Source organism: Wyeomyia smithii, chromosome 1 (assembly GCF_029784165.1).
Source record: "Wyeomyia smithii strain HCP4-BCI-WySm-NY-G18 chromosome 1, ASM2978416v1, whole genome shotgun sequence".
Classification (NCBI taxonomy): Eukaryota; Metazoa; Arthropoda; class Insecta; order Diptera; family Culicidae; genus Wyeomyia; species Wyeomyia smithii.
This window is the reverse complement of record NC_073694.1, coordinates 25,352,309-25,372,943: the sequence shown is the minus strand read 5'-3', so window position 1 is coordinate 25,372,943 and position 20,635 is coordinate 25,352,309. Positions and strand designations below refer to the sequence as shown.

The following is a 20,635-nucleotide window of genomic DNA, read 5'->3' as shown; positions in this document are numbered from 1 at the left end:
GACTTCGTTCCGACTAGAAGTGGTGGAATCGTTTTCGTTTGTTCCTCGCGGCGACGTTTTTTTGGAGGCTCTCTAGCTTCATTTCTTGAAGAAAGTGGTGTGGATGCAGTTTCAATGACCTTCTTGGAAAGTTTTTCCACGTGTTCACCATTGGCTTTAATTGCCTGTTTCAATTCGCTAAGAGCTTCGGCGTGTCGATCATGGGTTGATGAAACATTTTGTTCAAAATGTTTAAATATTACACAGCTCACGAAGTGCAGTTTTTTTTTCGGTTTCCGAAAATAAAAAAATCTTGACAGTCATTTTATGGCTCGCACTTTCTAGGTCTGCATATCTATTTATAAAATATCCACATTCAAAACTTAGTGGAAACGGTGGAAACTGAATTTGTGCACCGATGCGCAATACGCCAAGGAAGCGTGGTCCTGAACAAACGCATCAGTTACGAATCTAAAGGTAACCAGTTGAAATTTTTGATTCAATTTCGGAACAATAATTTAAGCGAACTATCCCAGCCTCTTCACTATGTTCGATTGGAGTTCACTTCCAATCGGGCCACTGGAAACCATTTTCCGATTGTTGAGCCACCGAGATCGGCTAACCTGTACGCTCGTTTGTCACCGATGGAACGAGGTGTTTTTCTCCTGTCACTGGTCCAGAAAGTTGTGTTCACGATCAAAGACTACTGCGGTGACGAGAAGCAAACCCGATCCGTTGTTGGTCACAGTAAGCGAAACTATCGTAATTGGTTCATCGAATTAATCGATGGTGATTTGAGGGCGACTTTTGCCGAGTGCCTGGAAGCTGCGACTCGATGTACGGTGGAATCATTAACTTTGAATAGCTTTTTGGTGCCACTTGTTGAATGTTTGCCCGTGAATGCTGCCACTCTGTTTGGATCTCTAACAGAGCTTAATTTGAGAATTCTATTGAGCTTCGAAGATAAATTTGATTGTTCGACTGCGCAGAGGTGGGTTTTCGAACAGTTGAAGGTTTTAAATTATGTTCAATGTTATTACGGCTATAAACCAAGTCCGGTGGCATTTGTTTTCGAGACACCTAATCTAGTATCGGCTTCACTAACAACAGAAATACGGGTGGAGCTTCGTCCGCGTGCTTTGTATCGCATGTATCCGTTGTTGGAGCTGAAAGACGGTGCCAAATTAGAGCGGCTCGAAGTAGACCTTGAAGGACGACTGTGGGGAAGTTTCTTCGCCCAAGAACGCACCGCTTTGAAGCATTCGGTGGTTCGACGTTAGAGAGATGAAGCTGAGCAACCGGATTGGGATTTGTTGCTCGGAAATATGCCAAACCTAGAATGCCAGTTGGTATATGGGCGAACTGTCATTGTAGCGATTTCGAGCAGTTTTAAATCGTGATTTAAAAAGCGAAGGACAACGATAGAGTTTTTTTTAAACACGTTCTACTTAGAAAACGCAGATCTTTCAGATGATGTAAAAAACTGGTATAGCTAAACAACCCAATTATCATGGTCTCAACTTTCAAGCGCGACTTTTTCATCAGTTTACGATAGGGGATGTCCTTCCAGTGGTGCGGTACTGTCAGGAATGCACAAAACGTACCCAGTAATATTAGAAAAATCCTGGGTGCTTGGAAACTTATTTTCCATTTAGGCAAATTTCAATTTAAGTTTTTTTCTAAGAGGATCCGAAAACGGTACAAAATGGCAAAAAGACGGGACGGTAAAAAATAGTCGAAAAAACGGTACTGTCCCGTTTAAAACGGTACGTCTGGTCAGCCTAGCTATCGTGCGTAGACAAATTCCAAAATCTTGCAATTTTGAAAATGGTGTATTTCTGGAACGCTACATTTTGTTTTTTTGTTGATAAGTGATTCCTATTTAAAATCGTTTGCTAAACACATTGGTGTGGTCAAAAAATACAAAAAATACAATGTTGGCAACCCTGCAGAATAAATTGACTGCGTAGTTCGATTCTACATCAAAAACCCTTTAAAATGATATGTCAATATCACCTGTAGCTCTTCAGGGTCCCGAGATATTCGTAAATTAAAAAAGGAGTTTTGCTAAATTAGCAAAATGTGGAGGCAGTCCCATTGGCCGAGGGGTCCACCAATCAGTACAACACTATGTATTTATAAGTTTCGGCTCAAAATACACTGACACAGAAATCGAAATCGGAGATGGTCGATGCATTTCTTCGGACACTTGACATGGAATGACCCATATATCATTTAGATGCATTTTAAATACAAATATGACAATGCTACATTCCTTACTATTCGAATTTGTGCTTTAACAAGCGTCTCATAAGTTGAAACAATCAAAACTGAGATATTTATTTTCCTGATGAGAAGCGAAACATAAACAAATAAGGAGAAGTTTCTTCCTGTTGCCCAGTGATGTTTCGTCTCCAACCCTCCGAAGTGGAAAAACGTTTCCCCATCTCGTGCCTGCTTTTGATCAAATCGTTACACCATTCGCTACCACAGCAGACAAAACTGGCATAAGAAGTTAGTGAGCTGATAACGTCTAGTCTGCCGTGAGATGACATTGTAACGTAGATCCAAGTGATCTACGGCCCTAAAACGAATTTATTTCTTGTTACTTTTGTATTTAAATGGTGCCTACGTCACATTGTTTTTTTTTATTTTATTTTATGCAATGTGCGAATAAGTAAAAACGAAAAGGAAGATACCAAAAGATAGGTCTTCAAATAATAAACAAATCAACATGAAAAACCCATTTTCGAAAATATGGCACTTACGTCACTTTGTCATATCACGGCAGTAGTAACTATAGTCATCGCCGATATCGGTAATGTTTGAAGACGTCATCGCCAATAACGATACCATACGTTATCGGTAACGACGATGACGATTATCGACGATAATCTATCGTATTAACAACCTTGATAAGGACTCTGCTCGTACTGACACGCGCGGGCATCTTGGCCAGAGAGCTACGGAAGGCAAACGAGGAGGTAGCAGCCATACAAGAGGTGCGTTGGCCTAAAATCGGAGAACGCGAGTTCCGGGCGGTTGATCCGACCGCGGGCACTTCTTTCAAGTAACACAAGTGTTACACATCTACTACAGTGGCGGCGACGAAGCGGAACGGGGCGTCGATTTCGTGCTACTCGGAAACCAAATGAAGCATGTCATTTGGTGGAGACCTATTAATGACCGTCTATGGGTATAGGGGATCAAGGGCAGATTCTTCAACTACAGCCTTATCAACACATACATAAGACATACGTAACACTAAGGAAGAAATCTTCCAGAAAAGTTGGTGCAAATTGAACTACAGTCAGGTTTTTTACGCGGTTTTTTATGAGGTTTTTTTACGCGGATTTTTGAATTAACGCAGTATTTTTTACGCAGATTTTTGAATTAACGCGTTTTTTTTACGCGGATTTTTGAATTAACGCGGTTTTTTACGCGATACCGCGCTAATTCAAAAATTTTTTTAACGAATTTCCGAATTAACGTGGGTTTGGAACCAGAAACGTTTAAGTGTTTATCTAGTAAAAGACATAGTCCAAAAAATACTCTCCGCTCACCGAAAGATCCGGAATGACCGTCAAAGAGGACAATTAAATACTGTATTAAATACTGGTTCTAGAGTGTCTCGGGTTTTTTCTAAAGCCCTTCTTGCTGGACTACTTTACGCGGATTTTTTTAAAAACGTGGTTTTGTCTACGCGGATTTTTGAATTAACGCGGATTTTTGAATTAGCGCGGTTTTTTTACGCTGATTTTCGAATTAACGAGGTACGTATCCCCCGCGTAAAAAAAAACCTGACTGTACGCGAATGGTACCACACTCTGAATAAAATCACTGTTTGAGTTGTTTTTGAAGGCAGTGTACCAGTGCAGCCCTGCATTTGTCTCGTTCCTACTCGAAAAATGCGGCATTGATTTTGTAAATAAGTTTTTGACAGTTCCACATTTTCTTTGTAGCTCGGTTAAGCCGAGAAAAAGAAAATTCATTTTGTTCATTATTTGTCGAGCATTTGGACAGGACGAGGTACGGAGTACTATGGGGCAACGTGTACCATAAATAAACGCCAGTGTTATGTATGTGTTATCAGCGTGTAAGCACCGACAAACGATAAAACCGATGACGCAAAGGAGGAGTTCTATGAGCTCCTTGCGAAAACGAATGGAGAGTGCCCACAACACGATATAAAGATCGTCATCGGAGATACGAACGCACAAGTTGGACGAGAGGAGTTCTTTCGTCCCATTATTGGTAGGGAAAGCCTTCAGTCTACCACCACCGACAACGACTTGAGGTTAGTGAGCTTCGCCGCGGTCAGGGGCATGGCCATCTGTAGTACCCTACCCATTTTGCAAGTCTGAACACACCTGGAGACACCCCAAAGGAGAGGCCTGCTCCCAGATCGACCACATGCTAATCGACTACTATACTTGATAGACGGATCGGTGAACCATTTGGAGTGGACCTGAATGAGCAGTGGAGGCACATCCATGATGCGGTCAGCGACAACGGGAACCACGTGTAGTAGGTGGTTCAATGCTGAGTGCCTAGAGGTGACAGTAGAGAAGAACCGCAGCAGCTAATCGTGTGACGCGTCACATGCGGGAGAAATTCCGGGAGGCAAGAGCCGCCGAAAAGGGGCTACACCGCCGTAAGAAACGTGAGGCGGTAGCCAGGGAAGGTCGGCTCAACGGCTGAACTTTCCAAAGTCAGGATCGAGTGGCTGTATAGTGCAAATCACCAGATTACCCTAAAGGTATGATCTGAAGAACAACTTCCTACGGACTGGTTGGAAGGACTCATATGCCCTATTTCAGGAAAGAATATAGACGCGACAGTAGTAGTTATCGAGGCATAACCCTCTTCAATTTCACTTATAAAATTTTCTATCCGGTTCCAGCGACTGGAAGCCTTTGTTGGGGAATATCAATGCGGTTTTTGAGTGGGACGATCTACAACGGACCAGATATTTACCTTGAGACAGATCCTCGACAAGTTTCGAGAACACAACTTTTCACATCATGCGTCAGGACAGTGGGCGAATTTTCGGACGCGTTTGTGACGCTAGATGGTCTGAAGCACGCTCTCCAACTTGCTGTTCAACATAGCTTTAAAAGGTGCAAAACGAAGGGCAGATGTGCGAGAATTGGACTCACCATAAACACTGCCAAAAGAAAGTACATGTTGGGTGGCAGAGAGCATAATAATTCTGCGAGTGTTCGTGCTGCGGTGTAGCTGGATGGGGATACTTTCGAAGTGGTCGACGAGTTTGTTTATTTTGGTTCAATCGTGACTTATTACGGATTGCATAGCCAGCTTAGGTCCTGTAGCCTACAGATCCGTACGAGATTTGCGCTCTATATGATCTTCCCAATGGCGCTCTACGGACATGAATCGTGGTGGATGGAGGCCGATCGTCGAGCGTTTGGAGTCTTCGAGCGTAAAATCCTCCGATCAATACTCGGTGGCAAATTAGAAAATGGGGTGTGGCACAGGTGCATTAATCACGAGTTGTACGAAGTTTCCAAACACGCTGATATTGTCAAATGAAACTCGACAGATTTCAGTGGGCCACGTAGCACGGATGGCGGATGAGCGACAGGCGAATATAATATTTAGCAGAGATCCGGATAGAGGCCCACGACTTCGAAGGAGACTTCGCACGTGCTGGAGCGGGAGTAAAGGGAGACTGGAGAGGAGCAGCCGCAGACCGAGTTTTGTGGAGGTGTATTCTGGAGTCGGCATAGGATCTCAATGGTCTGTCGCCATAAAAGTAGAGTAAGTAAGTAGTAACTCGCCCCACTTTACAATGATTTAACGCTAACGTAAGAACTAGCACAATAATCGCGAACACAGACGGAACACGACGAGTGATCAGACAAGACACTTATTGCTCTTACAGATATAAAAGGATAATATAATAATTACCTTTCGTCTACCGGTTTCGGGCTACATATTGCCCATCGACAGGACGAGATCCCATGTCCAACTGGTTAAAATTCTCGTACGTTATATCGCACGCGTCGAAGAGAGTGAGCTGGAGATTACTTTCTCCCCGTTGTCAAGTTGAAGAGAATTGAGTTGATCGGTGCATCGTCGTCGTTCATCAATGGTTGTTTGGCCGTCGCAATGTACATTGACTCCCAAGCATTGAGGAGACCAATTTTATTGATGCTTTTGATCAGACCCGCCTTATCCCAATCGATCTCGTGTTGGTTACTCACTGTATGTGTTGCTACACTGGATTCACTCGTTTTGTTCATTTCTACTGCTCTTCTATGCTCTTTAAGCCGCACTTTAACTTTTCTTCGTGTTTGCCCGATATATACCGCGTCGCAGTCTTTGCACGGTATTTTATAAATTCCAGCTTGTTCGTCTTGTGGAACTTTGTCCTTCAGGTTAACCAGAAGTTCACGTAAAGTGTTAACGCTTTTATGTGCAATATTTATTCCATATCTGCGGAGGGTATGCTTCAGTGGATTCGTGATGGTAGGGTAAAACGGGAGGCTGACTCTTCGAATCTCCTCATTTTCCGGTATTAAAGTGGTAGCGTCTCGTCTGTGTTTCTTTCTTTCGTGCTTACGGAGGATTTTGTCGACGAACTGTTTGTCGTACCCGTTCAATTCGGCTGCTTTATATATTGTTTCTTTTTCTGCTAAAAACTCTTGTTCTTCCATCGGTATGTTGAAGATGCGATGGGCCATGGAATGAAAAGCGGCCTGTTTTTGACCACCGAAATGGTTCGAGTCAGCTGTGATGTAACGATCTGTTGAAGTTGGCTTTCGATAGATTCCAAATTTTAGCTTATTGTTATCCTTCCGTGTAATAAGTAAATCAAGGAAAGGAAGTTTCCCTTCGACTTCTTTTTCAACCGTGAACTTGATTGTTGTGTGCCGTGAGTTAAGAAAGTCGAGAGTTTGTGTTAGCGTGCGTTCCTTCACCAAAGCAAAAATGTCATCCACATACCGTTTCCATATCCGAGGGAAGAGTTTATTTCCTTCAGCTTCAACCTCGAAATTGGACATGAAAATTTCGGCTAACAGAACAGAACAGAACAAGCTGGAATTTATAAAATACCGTGCAAAGACTGCGACGCGGTATATATCGGGCAAACACGAAGAAAAGTTAAAGTGCGGCTTAAAGAGCATAGAAGAGCAGTAGAAATGAACAAAACGAGTGAATCCAGTGTAGCAACACATACAGTGAGTAACCAACACGAGATCGATTGGGATAAGGCGGGTCTGATCAAAAGCATCAATAAAATTGGTCTCCTCAATGCTTGGGAGTCAATGTACATTGCGACGGCCAAACAACCATTGATGAACGACGACGATGCACCGATCAACTCAATTCTCTTCAACTTGACAACGGGGAGAAAGTAATCTCCAGCTCACTCTCTTCGACGCGTGCGATATAACGTACGAGAATTTTAACCAGTTGGACATGGGATCTCGTCCTGTCGATGGGCAATATGTAGCCCGAAACCGGTAGACGAAAGGTAATTATTATATTATCCTTTTATATCTGTAAGAGCAATAAGTGTCTTGTCTGATCACTCGTCGTGTTCCGTCTGTGTTCGCGATTATAGTAACTCGCCATTTACGCTGATATCTCCGAGACCATGACGCACTCATTGTCCGTGTTACTGGAGTCGAGCTTCGCATTGAAGTCGCCAGTGTAAATTTTGTTATCGCTTTCTGGAACCCTAAAGCAAAGCAAAGCCTTGGTGCTACATTCTGATTCGGAATTTGACCTTCTGTTTTTAATACACAGACTTCGCAGCCGACTGCTTAGTGTACTGGACAATTGCGGGGCTAGCGCCACGATCCTACTGACACTAACAGTCTCTCCCAAGCCGAGACTCGAACCTACGACAACTGGCTTGTTAGGCCAGCATCGTACCTCGAGACCATCTGGGAGAAAATCCTCTGGACCCCTATCCAATCAAAAAAATAGTCTGTAATCTTTCTCTGTCATTTTCTGTGATGATTCGAAGATTTCGGAGACAGTAAGTGATTGGCTTAAGGTTTTCTAACCCCGTGATGGGACTGCCATTAGGGTGTAGCATCCGCGGAAGAGCGTTTTATACTCAGCTGCTCAAACGCTGTTTGAGCTACACTTCCACGATGAACAGACGCTTTGCCCAGGCTACGCCAATTTTGGTATGAAAATTACTCTAATTTATCTCCAAATAAACGAAGAAAGAAGCTCATTTAGTATTAGACTCGCCTTACACATCTCCGTAATAATGGGATTTGCTTGCCTTTATAGAGCACAACTGGCGGTATTCCACCCATTCCCGGAGACTTGTATGGTTGGAGAGAGTCTATTGCCCATTTTGCCATTTATTCACTGAGTATAAAGCAGACGCCTTTTTGGGTTTTAGACCAAGTCGTATTTGAGCTTAGCTATTCTCCAAGTCGGTCATGGGCCTCGAATATGATCTTGGGATGTGAGTGTCCATTGAATATTTAATGTTTCGTGAGAATCTGTGGTGTAAATGCTGTCAGCCTTTCTCTAGGGTTGCCACCTTTCCGGGTTTCACCCGAAGTCTCCGGGTTTGGGAGATGAACTCTGGGTCTCCGGGTGAACGTGAGTTTTCTCCGGGTCTGGGAGGTGATTTCCGGGGGAAAGTGAAATTTCTCTGAGCCGGCGAAATTATTTTCAACATGCTCTGGAAACTGCATAAGTCATAAACTTGGACAATTTTTTTTCAAGTTCTACGATTGGTGGAAAACTCTTAAATTTCGGCATGTTGAATTTACGACGTATCATCATAATTTACTTAATTTCATTTAAATATTTTACTGACATTGTCACCAGAATTATCGAACTCGATCGGTTGTTAAAAATTGTTAAGACAAATAAGGTAATTGCTAAGATTAATGAAATAAGTAAAAAGTGTAGATCATCTGGAGAAAATAAATCAGAACAAGCATGTCAATGCAACCCCTTAGTACTTTGAAACCAGGGCCAGATTTAGGCGCCGGGGGGCCCGAGGCAAATTTGTTTGTGAGGCCCTCTTTTCTTAAAACATTTAGAGGTATCGTTATGGAAGGTGACGAGCAAAAAAAAGGTCGCCCCAGGACTAGGGAGGCCCGGGGCATTTGCCCCCTTTGCCCTCCCCCTCAAATCCGGGCCTGTTTGAAAATCTCCGGGCTAGATATCCATATAAGGTGGCAACCCTACCTTTCTCAGACTACCTAAACCACTGTACCCAGCAAACAAATTGGTTCATATAAGTCGCGCTCATCTCTGTTAAGTGAACCCTTATTTGGTGAAAAATGACCATATAAGATGCATGGAATGCGCTTATGTGTACAAATCTGGAGGCCATATACGTACATTGTAAAAAAATGGTTGCGATTTTGAATAACTTCGCATGATATCTCAAATGGCCTCATTTCAAACTTAAAATTGCATTCTGTACGACTTAGAGGATTGAGGCATTTTACAATTTTATATGACACGTTGAATGGCTTCATATATAACATTATATTGCGTTTTATAGGATTTAAATTTTTTACGATACAAAAAAATTTAATGTTGCATCTTATGTAATTTCAAACTTGAGATGCCCATTTGAACGACTTAGAATTAACATCCTTATACGATTTTTGGTTTGCTGGGTAATGTTTTTGCCAGTTAGTTTTTCTAGGTTTTTTGTAAGTATCTTGCAGGATTCTCTTGCACTCTGTGATCTGAAGGCACTCACTCCTTTTGTTTCTATTTGTATTTTCCCGAACTGTGTGATAAGAGTGCACACATTATATTAAAAACTGTTTGTTGCTCTGTTTAGAGAGGCGCTTGGTTCGATCTGGTCGCACGCCGACCAACTTATGAACGATTCTACTCTGTCGTGGTCAGTTATCGTGCTGCTCATTAGCTGTTGGAAAGCTCCAGGGGCTACGGTTATTTGAGGTTCTCCCAGGTATTTTGAAATAACGATTAGGGGAAAGTAGGTAAAGACGGACACCCTAAGGTTTAATCTAAATATTTACTTAGGTATTGCTATTTAGATCGCAGTAGTCATACAAATAGAAATTTAAGGTCATTTGTTTTCATAATCATTTTTGGTATTAGTGAACGTCCTCCAAGTTTTATGTGTTTTGGGTCTTCAAAAATAAGACTACAAATTGCTGTTTTTTGACATGGTTGGGAAAGACGGACACTTGGGGTGGGTAAGATGGACACTACGAAGGTAAAGGTGGACACTCACAAAAAAGATGTAGTACGTTAAGTATTCTTTTGATTTATGTGTTAAGTGATGGCCATACATTACTCTACGTTATTATAGTCCATCACGTGAACAGTTTGAGAGGATGGGTTTCGATGAAGGCGAAAATTCTCCGCCTATATGGCCTGTTCTAACTGCTAAGTGATTAATATCTGCTGGTTTCTCTCGCGGGTGTACTTTGTGGACATCTGTAGTACACAACAGATGCTACATGTGAAAATTCTTGGAAAATCCGTGTGTCCATCTTTCCCTACCATAGTGTGTCCGTCTTGCCCAACCTGGTTGTTAATTTTTCAAACGATCGTAGCTCTTCATCGGAACATCGAAAATCTGCTGGATTTTCACTAGAAAACCGAGGAAAGACTAATTAATCACTTTACTATTGTGAACAAATGAAAACACGTAAGTTTCACGAGTTTTTCACTATTTTCCGTGGAATAAAAATTACATCAAATTGCGCGTTCACGAAAATATTCTTTTTTTTACTTACATATTTGACAGTTTGCTTGCTGAAAACCGATAATGCAACTCAAAAGCATTAACACACTATAAAGAAGGTATTCGCATCACTCAATTATCATAATACATTCTAGTTTGTGAAATATTAAAAGTGTCCATCTTACCCGCAGTGTCCGTCTTTACCTACTTTCCCCTATATTAGGTTTTGAATTTTTTGGTCGAACACACAACCATTCTCGGGGTCGCAGTAATACTTTAGTTTACCAAATTATACAAATAGCAGATTAGTTTAAATCAGCCTTTCTGCGACTCAAATAATTACTATTAAGTCCACGTTAAATAGTTGAATTTAAACAGGTTTTAATGAAACTTCTAAACGCATTATTCAATTAAAAAACTAATAAAGATCAAGTTTCTAAAAGCATCCGTGTTTTTGATCCAAAATTGCTTTGAACCAAACTGTACAGAAGGGTTGAATTTTTTTTCCTTAACAAACTAGCACTCATTCGAATGATACGCTAAAACGCAAGTAGATCCATCTATTAGTCAAGCCGGAAACTAAACCTCCAACTGAAGAGCTAAACTCACGTGCAAACCGTTCAATCCGTACGTGACGAATTTCGGCCGCTTCGAAGAGAAATGATATGTCACTCTTAAGGGTGTTTTTCAAATAAAATCTAATAAATAAAGACCTAGTTACCCAAAGCAATAATTTGAACATTAAAAAATCCATAAATTAACAAACGAAAATAAAATCCGTCCATGAGTCATACACCCACTTGTTAGATTTGCATGCTTCAAAAAACGAACCGCAGGTTCGGGTTCGGAACCGTCATCCGAAGGCGATGTCGTATTTCTCAAAACTAATAAAAACATAACATTTCACCTTGCTCGCGGCCACGGTCTCTCCCGGCTTCCTTCCTCCTCACAAGAAAAAAAAAAACAACAAAACACTTCCTGAACCTGTGTCACGCACGTGTTTCTCGGACCATGACACGGTTTGTTTTGGTGCCATTTCACTCGCACCCGCGGATGCCGGTTTAGCGTTGCGAAGACAACCCGAGCGAGCACGTGGTGGAAATAATTACACACCAACACACACAAACGCGAGCAGGTGAAAAACAAAGTTCACAGCGGATATCGATCGACGGAGCCGCCGTTGGTCGATGGGCATGCGCACCCCGACGTCTGTGGCTCCTGTGGCAGGACAGCATTGAAAAAATGGCGTCCAAATGAACGTTTGACGGTGCTGCTGCTCGAACTGTACGCGGTGCGAAAATTGACAGAAATTTGGTGTTTTTCTAAAGCTTTGAGGGCTAAAAAGTGTACCCAAGTGGACCACTAGTGCTGGCGGTGGTGAGTGGGTTGTAATTTTTGGTCCAAGACGTGGTTTCCTGTGGATTTCAGAGTATTTTCCCTAGGTGGGCTAGGTTTTGCAGATGAAACATCTGCAATCGTTAAATTTGTGGTTTAGCGTAATTAAGGCCCCCGCAGGATGACTCATCGGGAAGGATTTCTTTGGGTTGTGGTGGTGTGAGATGAATTCTTGAATTTGTGAACTTTAAAAATCGTAAAATGCGATTGTTTTATGTTTTTATTTCTACTCTCTGTCTCACTTTGCTCGCACAGGAAAATCGATAGAAGTATAGCTTAGGTTTTATTTATCACCGTAACCCGAGACAACCACAGACGGGACAGTTAAAATCTATTAGGGGGCAGTGCAGTTCCAGTTAGTGTTGCAGCGAAACAAAATTAATAAGGAGTGAAAAAAAACCAAACGGACAGACATTCCGTGCTAAATTCCGACGGCAGTCACGAACGTCATGTTGCACTAGGAAGAGGGGTTTGGTGCAAGTTACACTGCAGTTAGGCCTGCCGGGCTCTCCTCGCTTCCTGCTCGCACCACAATGGAGGAACTGTTGATGACTATCGTGAAGGAAGCTACTGGCAGCAAGCAGCAAAATTTAAAACAAGCCGCACAAATTGCACATGGTAAGTGTGGGGGCGGAAGGAGAATGACTCATCCTGACCTTTTTTTTGCCCTCACAGACAAACTTTTGCGACAGCATGGAATTCATCGGGATCCTTCGTACGAGCTTCGGTCGGTTTGCTTTACTGCGCTGCAAATGGCACTGGAGACGAAGCGGCCGAAATTCGTCACGTACGGATTGAACGGTTTGCACGTGAGTTTAGCTCTTCAGTTGGAGGTTTAGTTTCCGGCTTGACTAATAGATGGATCTACTTGCGTTTCAGCGTATCATTCGAGACGAGCGATTTTTCTTCGGTCTTGAACCGGAGGATGACTCCCTGTGGCTGCCGGCGCAACTGCTGCGTGCTACATCCGGCATGTCAACCGTCGGGAACGAAGATACCGTGGTGAACGTGCTGCGCCTATTCCTCTCGATGGCCTGCTCCCCAACATGTACCCTAAACGGACGATTACTGATCGAGCTGCTCTCGAAGTGTGGCGAATGCTGGGAGAATGGATCACGCGCTGTTAAGGCGGCCTCACTGGCCGCCGGCAGTCAATGTCTGCGAGCGTTCTGCACTTTTCTGAAGGACGAAGCGGAAGAGATCCTTCGCACAGGGCCGGCTGGTATCATCAACCTCGGCATGGCGGCTGCGGTGTATAACGAGGTCATTCCGGTTATGCAGTGGCTTTGCAGCAGACTAATCGAACCAAGCACCGGCAGCCCCAAGCGGGCCGATTCCGTGGGTTCGCTCTACCTGATGGAGTGCATTTTAACGCTGGTAACGTCGCTCCCTCCGGATGTGCACGCTAATCCCCACTTTACCGCTTTTCTGTGGCAAAAGTTCTGCCCCACACTGGCCGCGACGCTCGGTTCTCCCGGAAGGGTTAATATGGATAAAAAGTTTACCTACAAGTGAGTGTTTGTTTGTTATAATCTAGGAGTTAAAACCTGGTTATCTATTGTTTAAGGGACGCCATTCATTTGATCGAAAGCGAACATCGTGGATTTTTCACACGTCCGGGGCTGGACGGTCCGCAGGCACGCTGCATTTATCTCACCAGCATTCAACTGCTGCGGATTGCTGGGGCGCAAGGTACGCTGCGACCCATGCTGGAGGCACTCTTTCACCGGATGCTGCTCCTGCCGGTGCCAGCCAACCGTGCCGAGCCGCTACGCTGCGTACGAGAGATTCTAAGGAGCCCCGAGCGGTTGATCGATCTCTCCGTCATACTGTACCCGGACAAATCACAGGGACAGAGTTGCAGTGATGATATGGCTTTGTTTCGACTGTAATTCTCTTTCTTTTCTGATTTTATCATATGAATTACTACGTAATTTTTCAACAGAATAATCGACGCTATGGAGGAATGCGCCACAACCTCGCAGAGTGGAGGTAACTCGGTGGATAACTCGATGAACTCCAGCGTGGAGTGCATCGTGGCACTGCTGGAAAGTTTGCAAACCCTGTGCTCCGGCCGATTCGATGAATCACTGCTCAGCGATCGGATCGCCGATGCAATCAACACCCGCTACTACCTTCTGCGGGAAGCAGACTACACCGGTCCGTTGACGTACCAATCGATGGCTCGACTGCCGGCTCCCTACCGGGATGCCGTAGCCGAGCTTCGGCAGAGTGGTTTCGAAACGTCCTCCGAGTCGGAGGTTGATGCCGAGCATCAAATCGATCCCGAGGCAGGATCGCTGGGCTCTGGCGATACGGAAGGCCCGGAAGATGAGGCACACTCCTCAAGCGATGATGTCTCTTCCAAGGCGGATGGAAACTGGCCTTGGGCACACTTGGAAGAACCTCCGCACGTTCGCTCCGATGTGGACTGCGATCGACACCACGCGCGGGAGTTCGCTAAAGTAGTCTCCAAAGATCTCGTCCCCAATCTCCTCAAACTGAAAGCTTCAGTGGAAGTTGATGAAGCCATCCAGGAGTTCGCCTCCAGTATCTGTCAACTGAATAGCATGAACTATTCCGACTACGATTACAACCTGACGGCGTTGAACGCCGATGGAATTTACCTGGCGACCTACTCGGCACTACTGCTAGCTCTCCAACTGATGAAAACCGGTCACTACGAGGAGGGCCACGAACCGATCCTAATTCCCCTATCAGAGCAACAGTTTGTCACATCCGTTCAAAACGCCGGCGTTTTGGTGTACCTCAGTTCTGCCTGGCTTCGTGAACTGTACCAGTGCATTCTGGCCACCAATCCGTTGGCTTCGCTTAAAACTATCGAAAACACGGACGGTTCCCATTGCGCCCTGGTGGACATGTTGTACGACGCTGGTGGAATCGGTCCAACGCAGATGCTATCCGACTGGCAACGACTGCAGTCGGTTGTTCGCGTTCAAAGTGAACCCAACGGAAAGCAACTGGCCGCGAAGAAACTCGCCCGTAGATTGTTAACCTGCTGCTGGGACTCGATGGTAACCGTGCTGACCGCTGGTTTGGGAGAAGTCGACGAATCCCGTACCAATCGACTGATGAAACTATCGAAGAAGACACTGCGGGTCAAAAAGAAGTCCCGCTGCTCCGGGGAGGCTTTGTACGCCCTCAGCCTGGAAGGACTTCACGCGGCGGCCACGCTAAGCAACGCACTAAATCTGCAACATTTGGCCGGGAAGATTCTTAACCTCATAGCGATCAATGTATGCCAGAATTCCGGCCCGAAGATCCCCGCCAGTCAGGCTTTGTCGATGGATGTGGTGCTATCCGGTGGTTTAGAGTTGGGCTCGCACTCCGCGGACTGCTGGTTGCCGGTGTTCTCCGTGTGTCGACACGTAACACAGTTGGAGCATGATTTGTTCAGCTCACAGAATGCCGCCATGGGCGGTACATCGTCGAATGTTGGCAACAACGGCAAGGAGGCTGAGTCACCGAGCAAAGGAGGCGCCCAAGTGGATAAATTAAACCTATCGTCGTATCCGATCGATGAGGATGAAACTTGGTAGGTTTTTTCGGTGTTTTTAACCTGTAGTTTGTTACTAAGAATTTTCTTTTTAGCGTGGATGTGTACAGCTTCCTGCAGGCTCCGATGCCGAACGCGAACGCCAACGTGGCCACCATACTGAAGTCGTACTCCGGCCATGATGCGATCAATCTCTCGCAGGCTGATACGGCCAAGATGTTGTGCGCACTGTCTCACCAGGCTGACACCCTGTTCGCGGATGCTGCCGAACGACTTAGCCTGCCAGCTCTGCTGCATTTCTTGAAGAGTCTGTGCCGGGCTTCCCGCGAGCAATTGTACCGCAGTTCGTCCTCCAAGAAGGGCAAGAAATCCTGGTGGCTTGGACGGCCCTGGAAGGTGAAGAACGATTCGCTGCCGCTGTCGTTGCTGCTGCATCGGGTTGGCGATGTTACGCTGAAGGTGTTCCGCGGACCAAGACCACTGCTGCACATTTTGAAGGTTTGGGCCATTACCGGACCGCATCTGATGGATGTGAGTATTTATTTCACTTGAATAATTAGTTATTATTGGTTATTATTATCTATAACTTCCAGGCTGCCTGCCACAAGGATCGGACCATCTCCAAGCGAGCGATCGAGTACATCCACGACATCATAACCGCCCTGCTAGTCGAGCAGTCCGAGCTGCCGCACTTCCACTTCAACGAAGCGCTGCTGAAGCCGTTCGAGAATCTGCTGAGCATGGATTCGTGTGACGTCGACGTCCAGGATCAGATCGTCGGCTGTCTGTACGAGATCGTCGAGGCACACCGTACGGAAATTCGCTCCGGCTGGCGACCACTGTTCGGAACGCTACGAACCGCTCGAAACCGTCCGGTACACCTGTCGAATATCATCGATATCTTCCACGTGTTTCTCGAGACGGACAACACGCTGGTGTTCGCCAACGCTGGACTGGACTGTATCCTCTGCTTGCTGTCGTACTTGGAGATATCCGGCAGCGGAGGTGGAAACGGGGCCGGAACCATAGGCGCTGGAGGCGCCGACGGCGCTGCAAACGACGACAATAACATCCGATCGAGTGATTTTTTATATGATGCTCTAAAATTCCTCGAACGTTGCTCATCGATTCTTAGCTTTATGTACAACATGCCCCAGTGTCCCAACCTGCATTCGACCTATAAGATCAAGGGAATCACATATACCCACATCATCGATGCCAACATTCCGAACTCGATGGAAAACTTCACCTACTTCGGGCAGGATTATCTGCAGAGCAGCAATGAGCAGTACATGATCAGCTATCGGTCGCTGCATATCGACAAGGAAACGATCACCAAGATCGACGAACTGGACAAACCCAGTGGCGTGCTGAAGGTTTGGTTCCTGCTGCTGGATGGGTTGACGAACTCGCTGATAGTTTGCCCGATTGCCCATCAATCGCCAATCCTGCAGTCGATCTTCAAACTGTTTAAATCACTGCTCGTCAATCCGGGCATCGAGTTTGGGTTCTACTGCATCAACCATCTGCTGATTCCGATGATTCAGGACTGGCTGCGGTACGTGAATAAAGCGCAAAAAAATTGGAGCTTAATCGAGAAGAACTTTAAGCACTGCTGCTGTATGACGACCGATTTGGTGGTGGAGTTTATCGAGAAATCACAAACACAGATCGCAGGGCTTGAGGACCGGGTGGTGATCGGTAGTGAGCAAAGCGGTTATCCAGTGACCCAGCAGAGTCAGGTGAAGAAGAGTAAGCTGACCACGATCGTGCGACCGGTGGATAACTTGAAGTATAGTAAGATTCGGAAAATGGCTGCCGAGGAGCAGCAATCGAAACAGTCCGGGTATTATGGGAAGGTTTCGAAGGAGGAGGAAGCAGCGTGTGGCGCTACCAAGATTCCAACGGCGGCGATTTTGGCGTTGAAACAACTGCTGCTGGTGTTGATCGAGTGTTCTGCGCAGTCACAGGAGACGATCGCTCGGGTGGGGGTTAGCTGTATGAAGCATATCATCTTCTCGACGGGGCACATTTTCAACGAGGACCAGTGGATGGTGATCACGTCGGCGATCCATCGGGCCAGCACGGTCACGATGGCACCCCTGAGGCAGCTGATTTTTGCCTTCAACGAGAACTCGAACAGCTTCTATGGGGATTGTGCGAATGTTAAGGTGGCCGCCCGGAGGGATAGTACCCTGGAGGAGCTGCAGAGGGTGCATTCGCTGGCGCAGCAAGTTTTTCTGATGGATAATCAGCGGGAGGTTTTGAGTTGCAGGATTGCTGGTAATGGTAATGGGACGAATGGTGCCGCTGGCACCAGCACGGATGATCGATCGTATTCGTTCTTGCTGTATCCGCTGAATTGTAACACGAGCATGACTCAGTCCTGCTCGGTTACGGGAGGAGGTATCAGTGCGTCCCTGCAGAGCAGTGGTATGAATTTGGATAGTTATATAATTAGGATTCCGTATCGTAGCTTGATTGTGGGTTTGCTGGCCAGTCAGATGTTGCTGCAGTTGATTGCTAACATTTTGCTGAATGGATTGACGAACGTGCCGAACGAGTTGAACTCTTGCATCTACAACGGAGGGGATAGTAGTGGCGGTAGCACCAGTAAGGCCCTATTCCAGCTGGGCTACCGAAGCAAGGAAGTTTTGTTGCGAACGCTGCGACAGTTTCTGATCTGTTCGATGGACTTCGACACTCGACCGGGGTTGAAGTTCTTGATACAGAAGGTTTCGAACATTGAGAGCGCAGCGAATCTGTACAAGCAGATGACGTCCTCGTGGATCATCAACTTCATGACTTTGGTTGATGTGTACATAAACAACATCCGGGCGTACAATTTGAACGAGGATGACATTAAGTACATTTTGGACTCGTGCAGTCACATGACAGCCGCCAGCCAGCAGTGGAAGAAGAACGAAAACTTCGTCCATTATCTGCTCGCGCTGCGAGATCTGTGGGATCTAATCTCGGAGCATTACATCGACAATTTGGAAGTCAACGGAAGCGACGGATCTCCGATTACGCACATTGTGGAGAATAAACTGGAGAAGTACGAGCGGTTTGACGATAAACTGGACAACAGCTCGGGTAGCGAGGAAGATCCGACTAGCAGCCCCGAGGGTGGCCAGAACACGGACGAATCTCCGTGTCGCGCGAGCATCCCACAAATCAATCCGGAGTCGCCGTCGAAGAGCGACGAGGAAAGCGTTTCAGTGTCGACAATTGTCGGCAATCATCGAGTGAATCCCTTTAACATTGCAGCCAGCCAGCAGCAGCATCTTCAGCACCAGCAACAGCTGCAGCATCAGCAACAACAGCAACAATCAATCTCCCCGGAAATCGAACAACAGCGAACCAACAGCATCCAGAAGGATCTAGTTAGCAAACGGTCAGCCCTCAAGCAGCTGATTGTGGCCTCAATGGAGCTGCTAAAACTCCTTCCGGAGGAACAAGCGGAAATGCTAAAGCTTCTGCTTACGCCGCGCATTCGCGAAGCGTTCCGCGCGGTTCAAGAACAGGGTGCCGGAGGCGTCCTCACGATGGAATAGAAACGGCTGCCAGCCGCTTCCGGCTGTACGGCTTTCTTTTACGTACGTACTTTTGACACTTACACATATGCAAATGAACATTTCGATGGAAGACAAGATATAATCGACTAGACTGAATTCGTTTAACAAAATATATATCGCAAATTTACAGACAATGCAAGAGCAAGCAGAGGGAAAAAAATTAAAGTTTGAGTGGGCGGTTCGAGAAGTAAAAAGTGAAAAACACATATTTTGATGATATATAGCTTATACATGATTTATACACTTAAGCATGGAAAAAAAATCATATATACCTACATATATATACACATCTCCCTGCCGCGATACGCAAAACAAAAAAAAACATATAACTGTTGATATACGCTAAGGAATTTACCGGAACAAGCTAAAAAAATTATTCTACGATAAACTTGAGCTATGCCCTCCACGCAGCAGCTGTGAAAACAATACACACAAACACACACTAACAAATTCCATTTCACACAACACTAGCAATTAAAACGCTCAAGCTAAATTAACACACACACACACACACTCAAACATGAAAAATTCAACCTTCAACCGGCCGCTTCTACTCGCACAAGACATATTTTTCTCTCTAAACCCACACAAACACATGTATAATCAAACGCAAACTCTTATTACGGCTCGTTATAATCGCAAACCTTGGCCACCGCTTTCCCTCCCCCCCCCCCTATTTAATCAACCATAACTAAGGCTGTTACGCTTTTCGGTTTTACGTATTCAGTCAAATCGCTTCTAAACGTATTTATCTCTCGCTTACAGCAAACGAACACACACACACACACAAAAACGAACAAATTAACTTTAAACTAAACCGCTTATGTGAATCTTGAACAATTTATTACACTATCTAACCTCTTTGTAAGCAAAACTATAACACAAATACAGTTTTTACTATACAGACTGCAGGCAAAAACAATACAAACTTCTTTTTTGTTTTATGTAAGTTCCCTTCTATTCTCTACTCTCTTCTATGTAAACAAATTCGAGAGAGAAAAAAACAAGCAAAATAAAAACAAATTCAAGTATTTACCAAGAAAACAAACCAAACAATAAAAAAAGATAATAGAAACTCACACAAGTATTGCGCAAAGGAAAAGGAATCAGTATATGGGAAAAGCAAAAGTTTGTAACTCACACAATACACACACACACACGAACACATGAACACATAAACACAAACACGCAGACGTGTTTGATGAACGCTGTCTCGTAAACAACAATAAACAATTGAAGGTAATTATTCTATATATATATATTTGTGCAAACCAGAAATGCAGTGTTGTTATTCCGTTTTTTTTTTCTCTTGAGTTTAACTCTAATAGAATGAAAACGAGAAATTACCTTCTTGGGTCTTGAAAAATGAAAAAAAAATTTGCATTGCAATGGGAATTAGGATGGCATTTTCTACTTTAGTCACTCAATTTGTTATCATTAATGTAGAAACGTTTTTTCGACATTTTGAGCTCAATTAAGAATCATTAC

General features: G+C 44.8%; 2 protein-coding genes across 4 annotated transcripts; both read left to right on the top strand.

Moving 5' to 3' along the window:
* The first annotated feature begins 314 nt into the window (after nucleotides 1-314).
* LOC129717872 (uncharacterized) lies at nucleotides 315-1,312 on the top strand. Its single transcript, XM_055668111.1, has 2 exons — nucleotides 315-456; nucleotides 516-1,312. Exon 2 carries the CDS (start codon nucleotides 624-626, stop codon nucleotides 1,257-1,259), a length of 636 nt encoding a protein of 211 aa, XP_055524086.1. The 5' UTR covers nucleotides 315-456; nucleotides 516-623; the 3' UTR covers nucleotides 1,260-1,312.
* Nucleotides 1,313-11,900: 10,588 nt separating this feature from the next.
* Nucleotides 11,901-20,452, top strand: LOC129729234 (brefeldin A-inhibited guanine nucleotide-exchange protein 3). Of its 3 annotated transcripts, none has more exons than XM_055687734.1 (8): nucleotides 11,901-12,034; nucleotides 12,308-12,670; nucleotides 12,728-12,861; nucleotides 12,932-13,563; nucleotides 13,620-13,940; nucleotides 13,998-15,608; nucleotides 15,665-16,100; nucleotides 16,163-20,452. In XM_055687734.1, the coding sequence occupies exons 2-8, from the start codon at nucleotides 12,586-12,588 to the stop codon at nucleotides 19,124-19,126; spliced, it is 6,183 nt and encodes a 2,060-aa protein (XP_055543709.1). In that variant the 5' UTR covers nucleotides 11,901-12,034; nucleotides 12,308-12,585; the 3' UTR covers nucleotides 19,127-20,452. The 3 variants fall into 3 exon arrangements, with proteins under 3 accessions (XP_055543709.1, XP_055543717.1, XP_055543723.1); XM_055687742.1 differs by having other exon boundaries at nucleotides 11,911-12,099; XM_055687748.1 differs by lacking the exon at nucleotides 11,901-12,034 and adding an exon at nucleotides 12,192-12,211.
* Nucleotides 20,453-20,635: the final 183 nt, after the last annotated feature.

Coding starts and splice junctions, on each gene's coding strand:
- LOC129717872 (XM_055668111.1), top strand. CDS start 624: ATGGAACGAGGTGTTTTTCTCCTGTCACTGGTCCAGAAAGTTGTGTTC.
- LOC129729234 (XM_055687734.1), top strand. CDS start 12,586: ATGGAGGAACTGTTGATGACTATCGTGAAGGAAGCTACTGGCAGCAAG. Junction 12,671..12,727: donor AGCCGCACAAATTGCACATG/GTAAGTGTGGGG, acceptor TTGCCCTCACAG/ACAAACTTTTGCGACAGCAT. Junction 12,862..12,931: donor ACGGATTGAACGGTTTGCAC/GTGAGTTTAGCT, acceptor CTTGCGTTTCAG/CGTATCATTCGAGACGAGCG.